This window comes from Salmo trutta, unplaced genomic scaffold (assembly GCF_901001165.1).
Source record: "Salmo trutta unplaced genomic scaffold, fSalTru1.1, whole genome shotgun sequence".
Taxonomy (NCBI): Eukaryota; Metazoa; Chordata; class Actinopteri; order Salmoniformes; family Salmonidae; genus Salmo; species Salmo trutta.
In genome coordinates this window covers 163792-186291 of record NW_021822619.1, presented here as the reverse complement: position 1 = coordinate 186291, position 22500 = coordinate 163792, and the positions used below count along the sequence as shown (strand labels likewise).

Sequence of the window (22500 nt, the reverse complement as noted above, 5' to 3'; positions counted from 1 at the left end):
TACAGTAACAGGACTGGATCCTAGTTAATACAGTAACGGTTACAGTAACAGGACTGGATCCTAGTTAATACAGTAATGGTTACAGTAACATGACTGGATCCTAGTTAATACGGTAACGGTTACAGTAACAGGACTGTACCCTAGTTAATACAGTAACGGTTACAGTAACAGGACTGGATCCTAGTTAATACAGTAACAGTTACAGTAACAGGACTGGATCCTAGTTAATACAGTAACAGTTACAGTAACAGGACTGGATCTGAGTTAATACAGTAACGGTTACAGTAACATGACTGGATCCTAGTTAATACAGTAACAGTTACAGTAACAGGACTGGATCCTAGTTAATACAGTAACGGTTACAGTAACAGGACTGGATCCTAGTTAATACAGTAATGGTTACAGTAACAGGACTGGATCTGAGTTAATAAAGTAACGGTTACAGTAACTGGACTGGATCCTAGTTAATAGAGTAACGGTTACAGTAACAGGACTGGATCCGAGTTAATACAGTAACGGTTACAGTAACAGGACTGGATCCTAGTTAATACAATAATGGTTACAGTAACAGGACTGGATCTGAGTTAATACAGTAACGGTTACAGTAACAGGACTGGATCCTAGTTAATACAGTAACGGTTACAGTAACAGGACAGGATCCTAGTTAATACAGTAACGGTTACAGTAACAGGACTGTATCCTAGTTAACACAGTAACGGTTACAGTAACAGGACTGTATTCTAGTTAATGTGGTAACAGGACTGTATCCTAGTTAATGTGGTAACAGGACTGTGTCCTAGTTAATGTGGTAACAGGACTGTATCCTAGTTAATGTGGTAACAGGACTGTATCCTAGTTAATGTGGTAACAGGACTGTGTCCTAGTTAATGTGGTAACAAGACTGTACCCTAGTTAATACAGTAACGGTTACAGTAACAGGACTGGATCCTAGTTAATACAGTAATGGTTACAGTAACAGGACTGGATCCTAGTTAATGTGGTAACAGGACTGTATCCTAGTTAATGTGGTAACAAGACTGTATCCTAGTTAACACAGTAACGGTTACAGTAACAGGACAGGATCCTAGTTAATACAGTAACGGTTACAGTAACAGGACAGGATCCTAGTTAATACAGTAACGGTTACAGTAACAGGACTGTACCCTAGTTAATACAGTAACGGTTACAGTAACAGGACTGTATCCTAGTTAGTGTGGTAACAGGACTGTATCCTAGTTAATGTGGTAACAGGACTGTATACTAGTTAATGTGGTAACAGGACTGTATACTAGTTAATGTGGTGACAGGACTGTACCCTAGTTAATACAGTAACGGTTACAGTAACAGGACTGTATCCTAGTTAATGTGGTAACAGGACTGTATCCTAGTTAATGTGGTAACAGGACTGTATCCTAGTTAGTGTGGTAACAGGACTGTATCCTAGTTAATGTGGTAACAGGACTGTATCCTAGTTAATGTGGTAACAGGACTGTATCCTAGTTAATGTGGTAACAGGACTGTATCCTAGTTAATGTGGTAACAGGACTGTATCCTAGTTAATGTGGTAACAGGACTGTATCCTAGTTAATGTGGTAACAGGACTGTATCCTAGTTAGTTCTCTCCTCTCTGCTCCTCTCTCTGGGTCCTGTCCAGGATCTTTCCTCTACTCTCTGTTATCTGTGTTACATCTAAAGTACTGCCCTGGCCTGGCCCTCTCATCTCTCAGTACATTACATAAGAGACAGCTGTCCTGGGTGAAATCTGCTGTGGGCAGAAACCCAGGTCTGACAGATGCACATCTGTTTCCCCAAGACAGGAGGGGGTGGAGGGTGGAGGGGGGGGAGGAGATGGCCCTGCCTCAGTGTCTTGCTGGAGGGGGGGGGGGGGTGGAGGGGGGAGAGGAGATGGCCCTGCCTCAGTGTCTTGCTGGGGGGGGGGGGGGGGGGGTGGAGGGGGGGAGGAGATGGCCCTGCCTCAGTGTCTTGCTGGAGGGGGTGGAGGGGGGTGGGGGTGGAGGGGGGGGGGGGGGGGGTGGTGGAGGAGATGGCCCTGCCTCATTGTCCTGCTGGAGGGGGGGGGGGGGGGGGAGAGAGGAGATGGCCCTGCCTCAGTGTCTTGCTGGAGGGGGGGGGGGGGGGTGGAGGGGGGAGGAGATGGCCCTGCCTCAGTGTCTTGCTGGAGGGGGTGGAGGGGGGGGGTGGAGGGGGGGGGAGGAGATGGCCCTGCCTCAGTGTCTTGCTGGAGGGGGGGGGGGGAGAGGAGATGGCCCTGCCTCAGTGTCTTGCTGGAGGGGGGGGGGGGGGGGGGGGGAGGAGATGGCCCTGCCTCAGTGTCCTGCTGGAGAGGTGGAGGGGGGATGAGAGGGAGGCTAGGGCCTTGGTGCATCTGTTTCCCAAATACAGGAAGGGTTGGGTCGGTCGGCACGTTGCAGGAAGTACTCAGTGAGAGGCTCTCGGCTCGCTACCCTGGCAGCGCTATTGTGAGAATACATGAGAATGCTAGGTCAGCGTTTCTTACTTAGAGTGTCCACATCACCTGCTGTCACAAATACACACCCACACACTCACCAGCATGCTAGCACACGTGTACATGTGCACACAATCACACACACACACACACACACACACACACACACACACACACACACACACACACACACACACACACACACACACACACACACCCCTCCCTGTCTGCCTGCCACACAAGGTTCGCTGCAAAGGACACTGGTGCGATAGACATTACCGAGTGATAGACAGTGGAGCCGGGTTGACCATCACAGCCAGACAGACCAATCCTCTGTCTCTATATCAGACCACCATGTTGACCATCACAATCCTCTGTCTCTATATCAGACCACCAGGTTGACCATCACAATCCTCTGTCTCTATATCAGACCACCATGTTGACCATCACAATCCTCTGTCTCTATATCAGACCACCATGTTGACCATCACAATCCTGTCTCTATATCAGACCACCATGTTGACCATCACAATCCTCTGTCTCTATATCAGACCACCATGTTGACCATCACAATCCTCTGTCTCTATATCAGACCACCATGTTGACCATCACAATCCTCTGACTCTATATCAGACCACCATGTTGACCATCACAATCCTCTGTCTCTATATAAGACCACCATGTTGACCATCACAATCCTCTGTCTCTATATCAGACCACCATGTTGACCATCACAATCCTCTGTCTCTATATCAGACCACCATGTTGACCATCACAATCCTCTGTCTCTATATCAGACCACCATGTTGACCATCACAATCCTGTCTCTATATCAGACCACCATGTTGACCATCACAATCCTCTGTCTCTATATCAGACCACCATGTTGACCATCACAATCCTCTGTCTCTATCAGACCACCATGTTGACCATCACAATCCTCTGTCTCTATATCAGACCACCACGTTGACCATCACAATCCTCTGTCTCTATATCAGACCACCATGTTGACCATCACAATCCTCTGTCTCTATATCAGACCACCATGTTGACCATCACAATCCTCTGTCTCTATATCAGACCGCCACGTTGACCATCACAATCCTCTGTCTCTATATCAGACCACCAGGTTGACCATCACAATCCTCTGTCTCTATATCAGACCACCATGTTGACCATCACAATCCTCTGTCTCTATATCAGACCACCAGATGGACCATCACAATCCTCTGTCTCTATATCAGACCACCATGTTGACCATCACAATCCTCTGTCTCTATGTCAGACCACCATGTTGACCATCACAATCCTCTGACTCTATATCAGACCACCAGATGGACCATCACAATCCTCTGTCTCTATATCAGACCACCAGGTTGACCATCACAATCCTCTGTCTCTATATCAGACCACCATGTTGACCATCACAATCCTCTGTCTCTATATCATACCACCATGTTGACCATCACAATCCTCTGACTCTATATCAGACCACCAAGTTGACCATCACAATCCTCTGTCTCTATATCAGACCACCATGTTGACCATCACAATCCTCTGTCTCTATAAAAAAAAGAGACCCATTGAAGATGGACTGTGGGATTCCTACCCCAGAGTGTGAAGGTTGGAACGTGGCAGAACTTGAAAACAGTGGAATTCCTACCCCAGAGTGTGAATGGTTGGAACGTGGCAGAACTTGAAGACAGTGGAATTCCTACCCCAGAGTATGAATGGTTGGAACGTGGCAGAACTTGAAGACAGTGGGATTCCTACCCCAGAGTATGAATGGTTGGAACGTGGCAGAACTTGAAGACAGTGGAATTCCTACCCCAGAGTGTGAATGGTTGGAACGTGGCAGAACTTGAAGACAGTGGAATTCCTACCCCAGAGTATGAATGGTTGGAACGTGGCAGAACTTGAAGACAGTGGGATTCCTACCCCAGAGTATGAATGGTTGGAACGTGGCAGAACTTGAAGACAGTAGAATACCTACCCCAGAGTATGAATGGTTGGAACGTGGCAGAACTTGAAGACAGTGGAATTCCTACCCCAGAGTGTGAAGGTTGGAACGTGGCAGAACTTGAAGACAATGGAATTCCTACCCCAGACTATGAATGGTTGGAATGTGGCAGAACTTGAAGACAGTGGGATTCCTACCCCAGAGTGTGAATGGTTGGAACGTTGCAGAACTTGAAGACAGTGGAATTCCTACCCCAGAGTGTGAAGGTTGGAACGTGGCAGAACTTGAAGACAGTGGGATTCCTACCCCAGAGTATGAATGGTTGGAACGTGGCAGAACTTGAAGACAGTGGGATTCCTACCCCAGAGTGTGAATGGTTGGAACGTGGCAGAACTTGAAGACAGTGGGATTCCTACCCCAGAGTGTGAATGGTTGGAACATGGCAGAACTTGAAGACAGTGGGATTCCTATCCCAGAGTATGAATGGTTGGAACGTGGCAGAACTTGAAGACAGTGGGATTCCTACCCCAGAGTGTGAATGGTTGGAACGTGGCAGAACTTGAAGACAGTGGGATTCCTACCCCAGAGTGTGAATGGTTGGAACGTGGCAGAACTTGAAGACAGTGGGATTCCTATCCCAGAGTATGAATGGTTGGAACGTGGCAGAACTTGAAGACAGTGGGATTCCTACCCCAGAGTGTGAATGGTTGGAACGTGGCAGAACTTGAAAACAGTGGGATTCCTACCCCAGAGTGTGAATGGTTGGAACGTGGCAGAACTTGAAGACAGTGGGATTCCTACCCCAGAGTGTGAAGGTTGGAACGTGGCAGAACTTGAAGACAGTGGGATTCCTACCCCAGCGTGTGAATGGTTGGAACGTGGCAGAACTTGAAGACAGTGGGATTCCTACCCCAGCGTGTGAATGGTTGGAACGTGGCAGAACTTGAAGACAGTGGGATTCCTACCCCAGAGTGTGAATGGTTGGAACGTGGCAGAACTTGAAGACAGTGGGAATCCTACCCCAGAGTGTGAATGGTTGGAACGTGGCAGAACTTGAAGACAGTGGGAATCCTACCCCAGAGTGTGAATGGTTGGAACGTGGCAGAACTTGAAGACTGTGGAATTCCTACCCTGAGATTTACCTACAGTCTGAGAGACAACTGTGACTATGGCCCTACTAGATAATAAACAGATATGTATAGCCAACTAGGAGACAAAAAAATTTGGCATGGGTCCCCAGATCCTCAAAAAGTTCTACAGCTGCACCATCGAGAGCATCCTGACCGGTTGCGTCACCGCCTGGTATGGCAACTGCTCGGCATCTGACCGTAAGGAGCTACAGAGGGTAGTGCGTACGGTGGGGACAAGCTTCCTGCCGTCCAGGACCTATATAATAGGAGGTGTCAGAGGAAAGCCCATTATATTGTCAGAGACTCCAGTCACCCGAGTTATAGACTGTTCTCTCTGCTACCGTACAGCAAGCGGTACTGGAGCGCCAAGTCTAGGACCAAAAGGCTCCTTAACAGCTTCTACCCTCCAAGCCATAAGACTGCTGAACAATTAATCAAATGACCCCCGGACTATTTTAAATTGACCCCCCCCCCCCCCCCATTTGTTTTGTACACTGCTGCTACTCGCTGTTTATTATCTATGCATAGTCACTTCACCCCTACCTACATGTACAAATGACCTCTAACCTGTACCCCCGCACACTGACTCGGTACCGGTACCTCCTGTATATAGCATCCACACTGACTCAGTACCGGTACCTCCTGTATATAGCCTCCACACTGACTCGGTACCGGTACCTCCTGTATATAACCTCCACACTGACTCGGTACCGGTACCTCCTGTATATAGTCTCCACACTGACTCGGTACCGGTACCTCCTGTATATAGCCTCCACATTGACTCTGTACCGGTACCCCCTGTATATAGCCTCCACATTGACTCGGTACCGGTACCTCCTGTATATAGCCTCCACACTGACTCGGTACCGGTACCTCCTGTATATAGTCTCCACACTGACTCGGTACCGGTACCTCCTGTATATAGCCTCGTTATTGTGTTACTTTTTATTATTTTTACTTTAGTTTATTTGGTAAATATTTAATTAACTCTTTCTTGAACTGCACTGTTTGTAAGTAAGCATTTCAGGGTAAAGTCTGTTGTATTCGGCGCATGTGACAAATAAAGTTTTATTTGATTTGACAACCACCCCCCCCCACACACACACACACACCTCTACCATCACACACACACACACACACACCACCCCCTCACCATATGTGTTTTCTCTCCTGGTTTCATTAGCATATCTGCTATGACTCAGGGGAAGCAAAAGGAGACCATCCTCGTTAGTAATTCATGCTGTCCTAATTACTGAGAGGACTAATTGTCCGTGAGGCTCAGGTTAGCATAAAGTCAGAAACTTCTTCATTATCATTCAATTAAACAGACTTTACGAAGCAAAAAAAATTAAAACATTTACGTCGACTATTTCATATCAACGTGGAGAATCTGCTCAGTATGTTCTGGAATATTAAAGACATAAATAAACGTTTTCAGGAATGTTTAGCTTTCAATAAACAATTGACGGTAAAGAAGAAATATTTAGTCTGACTTCCTTCAGCACTCTACACACAGTATCCAGTGATACAACTAACTACAGTATTCCCATGCTTCACTAAGCCTGCTCGACGGCAAGCTGCCAGTCAGCCAATTATATGCTACTTTCAATCTTAACGCCATTACTTTGGATTAAAACAAGATATTAAAGCCTAAAACGCCATTAAACTCAGCTAATTAAACTCTGGAATGTGATTAAGGAACTTTAAATCAGAGAGTTGACAAGCTTTCAGTCTGTCGCCTCTTATCAACCTGTCAGCGATGTTATTACTGTTACAGTATATGATGGATCACCAACGGCAACAGAACAAACACTCTTTGGGTCTAACAAGGGTTTCTCTGTCAGTTCACATTATCAGTTAAAACGCCTGGCTCTAGTCATTACTACAGTAACTGTGTCTGTCAACAGTTTCACAACACTAACACCTACCTAGAACTACAGTAGCTGTCTGTCAACAGTTCCAGAACACTAACACCTACCTAGAACTACAGTAGCTGTCTGTCAACAGTTCCACAACACTAACACCTACCTAGAACTACAGTAGCTGTCTGTCAACAGTTCCAGAACACTAACACCTACCTAGAACTACAGTAGCTGGCTGTCAACAGTTCCACAACACTAACACCTACCTAGAACTACAGTAGCTGGCTGTCAACAGTTCCACAACACTAACACCTACCTAGAACGACAGTAGCTGTCTGTCAACAGTTCCACAACACTAACACCTACCTAGAACTACAGTAGCTGTCTGTCAACAGTTCCACAACACTAACACCTACCTAGAACTACAGTAGCTGTCTGTCAACAGGTCCAGAACACTAACACCTACCTAGAACTACAGTAGCTGTCTGTCAACAGGTCCAGAACACTAACACCTACCTAGAACTACAGTAGCTGTCTGTCAACAGTTCCAGAACACTAACACCTACCTAGAACTACAGTAGCTGTCTGTCAACAGTTCCACAACACTAACACCTACCTAGAACTACAGTAGCTGGCTGTCAACAGGTCCAGAACATAACTGAGAGATACCTACAGCCTGAGAGATACCTACAGCCTGTACAGCTGGCTCTCAGTAGGTGCTGTTCACTGTAACCCCTAGTCATAACTACTGTACAGCTGGCTCTCAGTAGGTGCTGTTCACTGTAACCCCTAGTCATAACTACTGTACAGCTGGCTCTCAGTAAGTGCTGTTCACTGTAACCCCTAGTCATAACTACTGTATAGCTGGCTCTCAGTAGGTGCTGTTCACTGTAACCCCTAGTCATAACTACTGTATAGCTGGCTCTCAGTAGGTGCTGTTCACTGTAACCCTAGTCATAACTACTGTATAGCTGGCTCTCAGTAGGTGCTGTACACTGTAACCCCTAGTCATAACTACTGTATAGCTGGCTCTCAGTAGGTGCTGTACACTGTAACCCTAGTCATAACTACTGTATAGCTGGCTCTCAGTAGGTGCTGTACACTGTAACCCTAGTCATAACTACTGTATAGCTGGCTCTCAGTAGGTGCTGTACACTGTAACCCCTAGTCATAACAACTGTATAGCTGGCTCTCAGTAGGTGCTGTTCACTGTAACCCCTAGTCATAACTACTGTATAGCTGGCTCTCAGTAGGTGCTGTTCACTGTAACCCTAGTCATAACTACTGTATAGCTGGCTCTCAGTAGGTGCTGTACACTGTAACCCCTAGTCATAACTACTGTATAGCTGGCTCTCAGTAGGTGCTGTTCACTGTAACCCCTAGTCATAACTACTGTATAGCTGGCTCTCAGTAGGTGCTGTTCACTGTAACCCCTAGTCATAACTACTGTATAGCTGGCTCTCAGTAGGTGCTGTTCACTGTAACCCCTAGTCATAACTACTGTATAGCTGGCTCTCAGTAGGTGCTGTACACTGTAACCCTAGTCATAACTACTGTATAGCTGGCTCTCAGTAGGTGCTGTACACTGTAACCCCTAGTCATAACTACTGTATAGCTGGCTCTCAGTAGGTGCTGTTCACTGTAACCCCTAGTCATAACTACTGTATAGCTGGCTCTAAATAGGTGCTGTTCACTGTAACCCCTAGTCATAACTACTGTATAGCTGGATCTCAGTAGGTGCTGTTTACTGTAACCCCTAGTCATAACTACTGTATAGCTGGATCTCAGTAGGTGCTGTTTACTGTAACCCCTAGTCATAACTACTGTATAGCTGGCTCTCAGTAGGTGCTGTTCACTGTAACCCCTAGTCATAACTACTGTATAGCTGGCTCTCAGTAGGTGCTGTTCACTGTAACCCCTAGTCATAACTACTGTATAGCTGGCTCTCAGTAGGTGCTGTACACTGTAACCCCTAGTCATAACTACTGTATAGCTGGCTCTCAGTAGGTGCTGTTCACTGTAACCCCTAGTCATAACTACTGTATAGCTGGCTCTCAGTAGGTGCTGTTCACTGTAACCCCTAGTCATAACTACTGTATAGCTGGCTCTCAGTAGGTGCTGTTCACTGTAACCCCTAGTCATAACTACTGTATAGCTGGCTCTCAGTAGGTGCTGTTCACTGTAACCCCTAGTCATAACTACTGTATAGCTGGCTCTCAGTAGGTGCTGTTCACTGTAACCCCTAGTCATAACTACTGTATAGCTGGCTCTTAGTACGTGCTGTTCACTGTAACCCCTAGTCATAACTACTGTATAGCTGGCTCTCAGTAGGTGCTGTTCACTGTAACCCCTAGTCATAACTACTGTATAGCTGGCTCTCAGTAGGTGCTGTACACTGTAACCCTAGTCATAACTACTGTATAGCTGGCTCTCAGTAGGTGCTGTACACTGTAACCCCTAGTCATAACTACTGTATAGCTGGCTCTCAGTAGGTGCTGTTCACTGTAACCCCTAGTCATAACTACTGTACAGCTGGCTCTCAATAGGTGCTGTTCACTGTAACCCCTAGTCATAACTACTGTATAGCTGGATCTCAGTAGGTGCTGTTTACTGTAACCCCTAGTCATAACTACTGTATAGCTGGCTCTCAGTAGGTGCTGTACACTGTAACCCCTAGTCATAACTACTGTATAGCTGGCTCTCAGTAGGTGCTGTTCACTGTAAGCCCTAGTCATAACTACTGTATAGCTGGATCTCAGTAGGTGCTGTTCACTGTAACCCCTAGTCATAACTACTGTATAGCTGGCTCTCAGTAGGTGCTGTTCACTGTAACCCCTAGTCATAACTACTGTATAGCTGGCTCTCAGTAGGTGCTGTACACTGTAACCCCTAGTCATAACTACTGTATAGCTGGCTCTCAGTCGGTGCTGTACACTGTAACCCCTAGTAACAGTAGTAACAAACTAGTCCTAACTAGATCCAGTACTGTGAAGTAATGCTCACCTTCCCCGACCATAGACACTCCGATGGACATGCCCATGAACTTGCTCCGGGTCCAGACGTGGGTGTTGACGCACATGTTCCTCTCTTTGCACTCGCAGTAGAACCCAGTGACAGGTGGGTGGTGTGACACCTGCTCCGCCACGAACCTTACCCGGTAACAGTCCTCTGCCTGAGCACCCCCGCTCTCCGTCCCTGTCCGGCGGGAGGCTCTAGAGGAAGAGGCGGGGTTAGGGGAAAGGCCTCTAGAGGAAGAGGCGGGGTTAGGGGAAGAGCCTCTAGAGGAAGAGGCGGGGTTAGGGGAAGAGCCTCTAGAGGAAGAGGCGGGGTTAGGGGAAGAGCCTCTAGAGGAAGAGGCGGGGTTAGGGGAAGAGCCTCTAGAGGAAGAGGCGGGGTTAGGGGCGGGGTTTGAAGTGGGTTTAGTGTTAGTGTTAGGGACGGAGCTCATGGTCCTCAGTGGGTGGACTCTCTCTCGGGGGACGTCCCAGGAACACCTGAAGCTCTCTCCCAGGATGGGGTTGTAGGGTTTCTTGGCCACGGCACCCTTGCGCCCCTCGTGGAAGGCGGTCAGGTAGTATTCCACGAATCGGACGATGCGCTCCTCTGGGCTGGTTCCCGTGGTGATGGCCAGGAACATGTCTGGGTGAGCCATGAAGTTAGCGTACATCTCTAGGAGGGAACGCTTCTCCAGGATAAAGGTAGGGAGTACCACCTATAGGAAGGAGAAGGAGAGAGAGAGAGGAGGAGAGAGAGAGGAAGGAGAAGGAGAGAGAGGAAGGAGAGAGAGAGAGAGGAAGGTGAAGGAGAGAGAGAGAAAGGTGAAAGAGAGAGAGAGAGAGGAAGGAAAAGGAGAGAGAGAGAGAGAGAGGAAGGTGAAAGAGAGAGAGACGAAGGTGAAAGAGAGAGAGAGAAAGGTGAAAGAGAGAGAGAGAGAGAAAGAGAGAGAGGAAGGTGAAAAAGAGAGAGAGGAAGGAGGAGAGAGAGAGAGAGAGAGGAAGGTGAAAGAGAGAGAGGACAGCAACACAATTAGACCCAACCAAATTATGAGAAAACAAAAAGCTAATTACTTGACACATTGGAAAGAATTAACAAAAAAACAGAGCAAACTACAATGCTATTTGGCAGAATACCTGACCACTGTGGCTGACCCAAACTTAAGGAAAGACTCAGTGAGCATAGCCTTGCTATTGAGAAAGGCTGCCGTAGGCAGACCTGGCTCTCAAGAGAAGACAGGGTATGTGCACACTGCCCACAATTTGAGGTGGAAACTGAGCTGCACTTCCTAACCTCCTGCCAAATGTAGGACCATATTAGAGACACATATTTCCTTCAGATTAAACAGATCCACAAAGAATTCAGAAACAAACACAATTTTTATAAACTCCCATATCTACTGGGTGAAATACCACAGTGTGACATCACAGCAGCAAGATGTGTGACCTGTTGTCACAAGAAAAGGGCAACCAGTGAAGAACAAACACCATTGTAAATACAACCCATATTTATGTTTATTTATTTTCCCTTTTGTACTTTAACTATTTTGACATAATATGAGATTTGAAATGTCTTCATTCTTTTGGAATTTGTTTAGTGTTTATAGAATTTGGAATTTGGAATTTGTTTAGTGTAATGTTTAAAGGACATTTGTATTGTTTATTTCACTTATGTTTGTTATCTACTTCACTTGCTTTGGCAATGTTGACATATGTTTCCCATGACAATAAAGCCCTTAGATTGAAATCTAAATCTAAATATAATTACCAGAAAGCGACAGAGAGAAAGAAAAAGAGAGAGAGAGAGAGAGAGAGAGAGAGAGAGAGAGATTATTGCTTATTGGGAAACACAAGCACAAACACAAAGCAAAATGCAGTGCTATCTGGCCCTAAATCGACAGTACACCGTGGCTAACTATTTGACCATGGTTACTGATCAAAACCTTAGAAAAACCAAAGTACAGGCTCAGTGAGCACAGCCTTGCCATTGAGAAGGGTAGACACAGGAAAACCTGGCTCCCTGTAGAGGAAAGGCTGTGCAACCACTGCACCACAGCAGAACCTGAGACAGAGCTGCATTTCCTGACAAAATGTAAAAATATAAAACAATTAGAGAGTGTCATTTCCCCAAATTTGAAACCCTTATTCAAGCGCACTACATTGCTGCCTGCCATAAGATGAGGGACAGTGTCTGAAAGACCAATCAACCTGCACATATCCTCTACTGTGTGCTTATTGTTATTGTTGAATGTATGGTTATTTTGACCCTTGGTTATTGTTGTTACTGTTGTCCAGTTGACAATTTTGATTCTTATTATTTCATATTGTAAATATCCAAAGTAAGCTTTGGCAATATGTACATCGTTATATCATGCCAATAAAGCAAACTGAATTGAATTGAATTGAGAGAAAGGGAGAAAGAGAGAGAAGAGAGACAGAGAAGAGAGAGAGAGAGAGAGAGAGAGAGAGAGAGAGAGAGAGAGAGAGAGAGAGAGAGAGAGAGAGAGAGAGAGAGGTGAGAGGGAAATGGAAAATAAATGTCCCTCTCTGTCCATTCCTGTGGAGAATCAAATATATTAATCACAGACTGGTCTGTGTTGATATTTACTGATCAAATAGGCTCAGTCTGAGTTATTTGCAGTACTTAAAATTAATGAGCTTACAAAAAACACACACACACACACACACACACACACACACACACACACACACACACACACACACACACAGTACACACACACACACACACACACACACACACACACACACACACACACACACACACACACACACACACACAACTACCACAGTAGTTTACACACCAGTTACCACAGTAGTTTACATCAGTTACCACAGTAGTTTATACCAGTTACCACAGTAGTTTACACCAGTTACCACAGTAGTTTACACCAGTTACCACAGTAGTTTACATCAGTTACCACAGTAGTTTACACACCAGTTGCCACAGTAGTTTACACCAGTTACCACAGTAGTTTACACCAGTTACCACAGTAGTTTACACCAGTTACCACAGTAGTTTACATCAGTTACCACAGTAGTTTACATCAGTTACCACAGTAGTTTACATCAGTTACCACAGTAGTTTACACCAGTTACCACAGTAGTTTACACCAGTTACCACAGTAGTTTACACCAGTTACCACAGTAGTTTACACCAGTTACCACAGTAGTTTACACACCAGTTGCCACAGTAGTTTACACCAGTTACCACAGTAGTTTACACCAGTTACCACAGTAGTTTACATCAGTTACCACAGTAGTTTACACACCAGTTACCACAGTAGTTTACATCAGTTACCACAGTAGTTTACATCAGTTACCACAGTAGTTTACATCAGTTACCACAGTAGTTTACACCAGTTACCACAGTAGTTTACACCAGTTACCACAGTAGTTTACACCAGTTACCACAGTAGTTTACACCAGTTACCACAGTAGTTTACATCAGTTACCACAGTAGTTTACACACCAGTTACCACAGTAGTTTACACCAGTTACCACAGTAGTTTACATCAGTTACCACAGTAGTTTATACCAGTTACCACAGTAGTTTATACCAGTTACCACAGTAGTTTACACCAGTTACCACAGTAGTTTACACCAGTTACCACAGTAGTTTACATCAGTTACCACAGTAGTTTACATCAGTTACCACAGTAGTTTACATCAGTTACCACAGTAGTTTACACCAGTTACCACAGTAGTTTACATCAGTTACCACAGTAGTTTACATCAGTTACCACAGTAGTTTACATCAGTTACCACAGTAATTTACACACCAGTTACCACAGTAGTTTACACATCAGTTACCACAGTAGTTTACACCAGTTACCACAGTAGTTTACACCAGTTACCACAGTAGTTTACATCAGTTACCACAGTAGTTTACACCAGTTACCACAGTAGTTTACACCAGTTACCACAGTAGTTTACACACCAGTTACCACAGTAGTTTACACCAGTTACCACAGTAGTTTACACCAGTTACCACAGTAGTTTACACCAGTTACCACAGTAGTTTACACACCAGTTACCACAGTAGTTTACACCAGTTACCACAGTAGTTTACACACCAGTTACCACAGTAGTTTACACCAGTTACCACAGTAGTTTACATCAGTTACCACAGTAGTTTACATCAGTTACCACAGTAGTTTACACACCAGTTACCACAGTAGTTTACACACCAGTTACCACAGTAGTTTACATCAGTATAGAGGGAATTATCTACCTCACCTTAGTTGAATGCACTGACTGTAAGTCGCTCTGGATAACATTGACTGCTTAATGACTAAAATGCAAGGTGTCCTCACCATTAAGTCAGGATTATATCAGCAATTATACAAATCTATTTCAAAACAGTTTAACATCTGACCCAATGTCGTCTCGGATTTCCATCCAAATATAATACAAGGAGTTACCAAACTAACTGCTTATCAGATTACATAAAGTAGCATTAGTTAGGCAACAGAACTGTACTCCATGCTTAGAGTCTCTATTCACATAACAGTCCTGATACTGAAACTCACTATCACTATCCTACAATCACAGGATCAATCCATGGCCTGCAGCCAGAGAGAGGGCCATGTGAGGAGAGAAAGAGACAGAACATCTCTGAATGGCTGGTGGGATGTTTGAGCGAGGGAGACTGACTGACTGACTGACTGACTGGTCTGGCTGACTGACTGACTGACTGACTGACTGACTGAGGAAGTGACTGACTGACTGACTGACTGACTGACTGACTGACTGACTGACTGGCTGACTGGCTGACTGACTGACTGACTGAGGAAGTGACTGACTGACTGACTGACTGACTGACTGACTGACTGACTGACTGAGGAAGTGACTGACTGACTGACTGAGGAAGTGACTGACTGACTGACTGACTGACTGATTGACTGACTGAGGAAGTAACTGACTGACTGAAGGACTGACTGACTGACTGACTGACTGACTGACTGACTGACTGACTCAATGACAGAGCTGGAGTGTTTGGGTGAATAAACTAGTCCGGGTGCTGTGTGTCAGTCTGTTGGCTAATAGAGGTCCAGGTGATAAGGGGAATAAACTAGTCAGGGTGCTGTGTGTCAGTCTGTTGGCTAATAGAGGTCCAGGTGATAAGGGGAATAAACTAGTCAGGGTGCTGTGAGTCAGTCTGTTGGCTAATAGAGGTCCAGGTGACAAGGGGAATAAACTAGTCAGGGTGCTGTGAGTCAGTCTGTTGGCTAATAGAGGTCCAGGTGATAAGGGGATTAAACTAGTCAGGGTGCTGTGAGTCAGTCTGTTGGTTAATAGAGGTCCAGGTGATAAGGGGAATAAACTAGTCAGGGTGCTGTGTGTCAGTCTGTTGGCTAATAGAGGTCCAGGTGATAAGGGGAATAAACTAGTCAGGGTGCTGTGTGTCAGTCTGTTAGCTAACAGAGGTCCAGGTGATAAGGGGAATAAACTAGTCAGGGTGCTGTGAGTCAGTCTGTTGGCTAATAGAGGTCCAGGTGATAAGGGGAATAAACTAGTCAGGGTGCTGTGAGTCAGTCTGTTGGCTAATAGAGGTCCAGGTGATAAGGGGAATAAACTAGTCAGGGTGCTGTGTATCAGTTTGTTGGCTAATAGAGGTCCAGGTGATAAGGGGAATAAACTAGTCAGGGTGCTGTGAGTCAGTCTGTTGGTTAATAGAGGTCCAGGTGATAAGGGGAATAAACTAGTCAGGGTGCTGTGTGTCAGTCTGTTGGCTAATAGAGGTCCAGGTGATAAGGGGAATAAACTAGTCAGGGTGCTGTGAGTCAGTCTGTTGGCTAATAGAGGTCCAGGTGATAAGGGGAATAAACTAGTCAGGGTGCTGTGAGTCAGTCTGTTGGCTAATAGAGGTCCAGGTGATAAGGGGAATAAACTAGTCAGGGTGCTGTGTATCAGTTTGTTGGCTAATAGAGGTCCAGGTGATAAGGGGAATAAACTAGTCAGGGTGCTGTGAGTCAGTCTGTTGGTTAATAGAGGTCCAGGTGATAAGGGGAATAAACTAGTCAGGGTGCTGTGTGTCAGTCTGTTAGCTAATAGAGGTCCAGGTGATAAGGGGAATAAACTAGTCAGGGTGCTGTGAGTCAGTCTGTTGGCTAATAGAGGTCCAGGTGATAAGGGGAATAAACTAGTCCGGGTGCTGTGAGTCAGTTTGTTGGCTAATAGAGGTCCAGGTGATAAGGGGAATAAACTAGTCAGGGTGCTGTGAGTCAGTCTGTTGGTTAATAGAGGTCCAGGTGATAAGGGGAATAAACTAGTCAGGGTGCTGTGAGTCAGTCTGTTGGCTAATAGAGGTCCAGGTGATAAAGGGAATAAACTAGTCCGGGTGCTGTGAGTCAGTCTGTTGGCTAATAGAGGTCCAGGTGATAAGGGGAATAAACTAGTCAGGGTGCTGTGAGTCAGTCTGTTGGTTAATAGAGGTCCAGGTGATAAGGGGAATAAACTAGTCAGGGTGCTGTGTATCAGTTTGTTGGCTAATAGAGGTCCAGGTGATAAGGGGAATAAACTAGTCAGGGTGCTGTGAGTCAGTCTGTTGGCTAATAGAGGTCCAGGTGATAAGGGGAATAAACTAGTCAGGGTGCTGTGTATCAGTCTGTTGGCTAATAGAGGTCCAGGTGATAAGGGGAATAAACTAGTCAGGGTGCTGTGAGTCAGTCTGTTGGTTAATAGAGGTCCAGGTGATAAGGGGAATAAACTAGTCAGGGTGCTGTGTATCAGTTTGTTGGCTAATAGAGGTCCAGGTGATAAGGGGAATAAACTAGTCAGGGTGCTGTGAGTCAGTCTGTTGGTTAATAGAGGTCCAGGTGATAAGGGGAATAAACTAGTCAGGGTGCTGTGTATCAGTCTGTTGGCTAATAGAGGTCCAGGTGATGAAGCTATAATCACTAAGGGGTCTAGGCATTTACCACAGTACACCAGATTATAACCTGCATTATGTTATATAATCCCATTACTGTTCAATCTAACATCACACACAGTGGTTCATCAAACCACGTGAGCAGAGCAGCTGTGCCACAGACAATCATGAGTTCAGTCAGGCGCTGTCACTGCTCTCACCTGGCTGCCCATTATAGACAATCACCAGGATGACAGAACAGTGAGACTGAGCCTCCAACTGCAGGCTGATAAACTGTTTTTCACTGTTATATCTTAAGGTGGTTGTTGACATTTATTAAATTGGACCATATGATCACAGAGATACAAGTTTGAAGACACAAGCTTGCCGACAGTACAGGGACTGTTTTATATTCTTCAGAATAACATGTTATTTCTCCTGTCCTGTAGACTGCATTAGCTCAAGGTGGGATGAGGAGAGGACAGTGTTGAGTACAGGACAGGACAGGAGAGGAGAGGAGAGGAGAGGAGAGGAGAGGAGAGGAGAGGAGAGGAGAGGAGAGGAGAGGAGAGGAGAGGAGAGGAGAGGAGAGGGGGAGGGGAAGAGAGGTAGAAGAGGAGAGGAGAGTTGGGGCTAGGAGGGGGAGGAGAGGAGAGGAGAGGCGAGGAAAGGAGAGGAGAGTTGGGGCTAGGAGGGGGAGGAGAGGAGAGGAGAGGAGACGGAGGAGAGGAGAGGACAGAGTGTCGAGTACAGGAGAGGGACTGGACAGATGGAGGCTTGGGGAATGAACTAGCAACTAAATAATGAATACATCTCTCTCTCTCTGTAAAAGAACAGTGTGTTAGGTAGATAAGTTTATTTGTGTCAGCACCTGGTGCTCTCTGCCATCTGTGACTGAGTGAAGAGAGCAGAGAGCTGTGTGCTGTTTCACTATCAGGGAGCTGTGTGCTGTTTCACTATCAGGGAGCTGTGTGCTGTTTCACTATCTGAGAGCTGTGTGCTGTTTCACTATCTGAGAGCTGTGTGCTGTTTCACTATCTGAGAGCTGTGTGCTGTTTCACTATCTGAGAGCTGTGTGCTGTTTCACTATCTGAGAGCTGTGTGCTGTTTCACTATCAGAGAGCTGTGTGCTGTTTCACTATCTGAGAGCTGTGTGCTGTTTCACTATCAGAGAGCTGTGTGCTGTTTCACTATCAGAGAACTGTGTGCTGTTTCACTATCTGAGAGCTGTGTGCTGTTTCACTATCTGAGAGCTGTGTGCTGTTTCACTATCAGAGAGCTGTGAGCTGTTTCACTATCAGGGAGCTGTGTGCTGTTTCACTATCAGAGAACTGTGTGCTGTTTCACTATCTGAGAGCTGTGAGCTGTTTCACTATCGGAGAGCTGTGAGCTGTTTCACTATCAGAGAGCAGTGTGCTGTTTCACTATCAGAGCGAGAGTTTCTGTTGTTCGTTCACTGTTAGAACACTGGCCACTAACTACAGTTGTTGTCTATTTCACTAGCATGAATGTATGTAAAGCTCACTGGTGTCCTTGACTAGGCCTTCCCCACTAAGTTGTGTGTAAAGCTCACTGGTGTCCTTGACTAGGCCTTCCCCACTAAGTTGTACACATCAAGTCCTTGATGTGACGGATTGAATCAGGTGTACTTGTACAGTACCAGCAACGACTACAATTAAGAAACACTGATGAACAGTATAACTCAAGTGTGGTTCTTACCCGTGCCGTGAGATGGACCCAGCAAGGGTTCATGTCCAGTTAGAATAAAGTAGATGCTTTTTGATTTAACTTCCACTGGTGATATAGACCCTTTTCCAGAACGCGACACACTGACTGTGGACTACAGGAAAAAGAGGACCGAGCACGCCCCCATTCTGATCGACGGGGCTGTAGTGGAGAAGGTTGAGAGCTTCATGTTCCTTGACGTCCACATCACTAAACAAAGTAACATGGTCCAAGCACACCAAGACAGTCGTGAAGAGGGCATGATAAAATCTTATCCCCCTCAGGAGACTGAAAGATTTGGCATGGGTCCTCAGATCCTCAAAGGTTTCTACAGATGCACCATCGAGAGCATCCTGACTTGTTGCATCACTGCCTGGTACGGCAACTGCTCGGCCTCCGACTGCAAGGCGCTACAGAGGGTAGTGCATACGGCCCAGTACATCACTGGGGCCAAGCTTCTTGCCATCCAGGACCTCTATACCAGGCGGTGACAGAGGAAGGCCCTAAACACTGTCAAAGACTCCAGCCACCCTATTCATAGACTGTTCTCTCTACTGAAGCATGGCAAGCGGTACCGGAGCACCAAGTCTAGGTCCAAGAGGCTTCTAAACAGCGTCTACCACCAAGCCATAAGACTGCTGAACAGCTAATCAAATGGCTACCCAGAATATTTCCATTGCCCAACTAACCGGTGCCCCCGCACATTGACTCTGTACCGGTACCCAAGGTCTACTACACCTGTTGTATTCAGTATTTCTCTGTGAGGTCTACTACACCTGTTGTATTCAGTATTTCTCTGTAAGGTCTACTACACCTGTTGTATTCAGCATTTCTCTGTAAGGTCTACTACACCTGTTGTATTCAGCATTTCACTGTAAGGTCTACTACACCTGTTGTATTCAGCATTTCACTGTAAGGTCTACTACACCTGTTGTATTCAGCATTTCTCTGTAAGGTCTACTACACCTGTTGTATTCAGCATTTCACTGTAAGGTCTACTACACCTGTTGTATTCAGCATTTCTCTGTAAGGTCTACTACACCTGTTGTATTCAGCATTTCTCTGTAAGGTCTACTACACCTGTTGTATTCAGCATTTCACTGTAAGGTCTACTACACCTGTTGTATTCAGCATTTCACTGTAAGGTCTACTACACCTGTTGTATTCAGCATTTCACTGTAAGGTCTACTACACCTGTTGTATTCAGCATTTCACTGTAAGGTCTACTACACCTGTTGTATTCAGCATTTCACTGTAAGGTCTACTACACCTGTTGTATTCAGCATTTCTCTGTAAGGTCTACTACACCTGTTGTATTCAGCATTTCACTGTAAGGTCTACTACACCTGTTGTATTCAGCATTTCACTGTAAGGTCTACTACACCTGTTGTATTCAGGTGCATGTGACTAATAAAATGTGATTTGATTTGATATGACGTCAGGCAAAGATGCGCGACTCTTGGCGGCAGTAATAAAGACCATCAACATAACCTAGATTTACCTTTTTATTACTATTTTATTTAAAACAAAATCACTTTTTTGAGGTTCTCAAACGTTTAAACTTCTGTTTTTATTCTTTATTGAACAGTCGCTAAGATTATATTTGGTTGTGACCTTCGCAAAACATCTATTTTTTTTGGGATGCAGCAAGACGTTAGCTAGAATGCTAACGCTGACTGTTATCAGGCTGTAGCGACAGCTAGCCGAAGACACATATCTCTGGTTGAAGCATAACGCAGTTGATTTGCGATGACGACACATAAACATGAAATGAAGCAGGACGTTCATACGAGCCTTAAAATCCAATTATAATTCTAAAGTTGTGTGAAATACACTGAACAGCGACATGTGAACAGAGGCGATCAGTTTTGCTGGCGTTCTATAAGAACTCGCCCTCGTTCTGTCACCAACTGGTCCGCGTCGCCATGGTTGGGGGATGTTTGTAAACACAGAACAGGGGGTCGATACAGCAGGTTGTTACTGGCCAGGTATTGGTTCTTACCCGTGTGAGGTCCATGCCCAGTTTCAGCTGTGACAGCAGGTGAAGGATAATGTTCCTTTGGTCCTCTCTGACTCCCAGGTCCTCTTCCTCACTGTCCTCTGTGTCTGTCATCTCTTCACTGGGATCTATAGACTCTGGGGTGGGGGGGGCCTGCTGGGGGGGGGACAACATAACAGAGTTACAGTACTGGGGTCTATAGACTCTGGGGTGGGGGGGGGGGGACAACATAACAGAGATACAGTACTGGGGTCTATAGACTCTGGGGTGGGGGGGACGACAACATAACAGAGTTACAGTACTGGGGTCTATAGACTCTGGGGTGGGGGGGGGGGGAACAACATAACAGAGTTACAGTACTGGGGTCTATAGACTCTGGGGTGGGGGGGGGGACAACATAACAGAGTTACAGTACTGGGGTCTATAGACTCTGGGGTGGGGGGGGACAACATAACAGAGTTACAGTACTGGGGTCTATAGACTCTGGGGTGGGGGGGGACAACATAACAGAGTTACAGTACTGAAGTCTATAGACTCTGGGGTGGGGGGGGGGGGGACAACATAACAGAGTTACAGTACTGGGGTCTATAGACTCTGGGGTGGGGGGGGGGGGGGACAACATAACAGAGTTACAGTACTGGGGTCTATAGACTCTGGGGTGGGGGGGGGACAACATAACACAACACAACACAACACAACACACACACACACACACACACAACCAAAACAACACACACCACACACACACAACACACAAACAACACACACACAACACACACACACACACTAAACACACAAGCGCTGCAAAAATGTAGGTTTCTCTTCAACATGTAGAGAATGTGTGTAGTGTGTGTAGTGTGTAATGTGTGTAATGTGTGTAATGTGTGTAATGTGTGTAGTGTGTGTAGTGTGTGTAGTGTGTAATGTGTGTAATGTGTGTAATGTGTGTAGTGTGTGTAGTGTGTGTAGTGTGTGTAGTGTGTAATGTGTGTAATGTGTGTAGTGTGTGTAGTGTGTAATGTGTGTAATGTGTGTAGTGTGTAATGTGTGTAGTGTGTGTAATGTGTGGGTAACTACCCCCATAGGGTTACTAGTGTAACTACCTGTTATTTAAGGCTTGTTCAGGAAAACATTCCTGAAAGCTTAGCACATGATCCAGATTTCCTCAGTGCTCACTCCCCCTTCCTCCCTCCTGCCTCCCTCACCACCTCCCTCCCGCCTCCCCCCTGCCTCCCAGGTCTCCCCCTGTCTCCCTCACTGTCCTCAGAGCACTTTAAGGCAGCAAATGCATTTTGTTTCTTTAGCAGCAGGTAATTTTAGACTGCTATATTGTTCCTAATTCATAATGTTAGGAAGTAGCATGGAAGTATGAGGCCCAAAGCATTCTGGGAGCTGAAAAAGCCTCGCTCTCTCCCTCTCTCTTTCCGTCTCAGGACTGTTTTTCCTCTCATGTTCATGTTCAGTGTCAACAGACGAGTGGAGAAATGGAGTCG

General features: G+C 45.8%; 1 protein-coding gene across 3 annotated transcripts in view; it reads right to left on the bottom strand.

Moving 5' to 3' along the window:
- Positions 1 to 22500, bottom strand: part of osbpl10b (oxysterol binding protein-like 10b) — a 72886-nt gene that overhangs the window by 5821 nt on the left and 44565 nt on the right. For all 3 annotated transcript variants that reach the window (XM_029744325.1, XM_029744326.1, XM_029744327.1), the window contains 2 exons: positions 21011 to 21163; positions 10423 to 11131 (listed from right to left, as the gene is read on the bottom strand). In XM_029744325.1, the coding sequence (XP_029600185.1) occupies positions 10423 to 11131; positions 21011 to 21163 (862 nt within the window). The remainder of the gene's footprint in view (positions 1 to 10422; positions 11132 to 21010; positions 21164 to 22500) is intronic.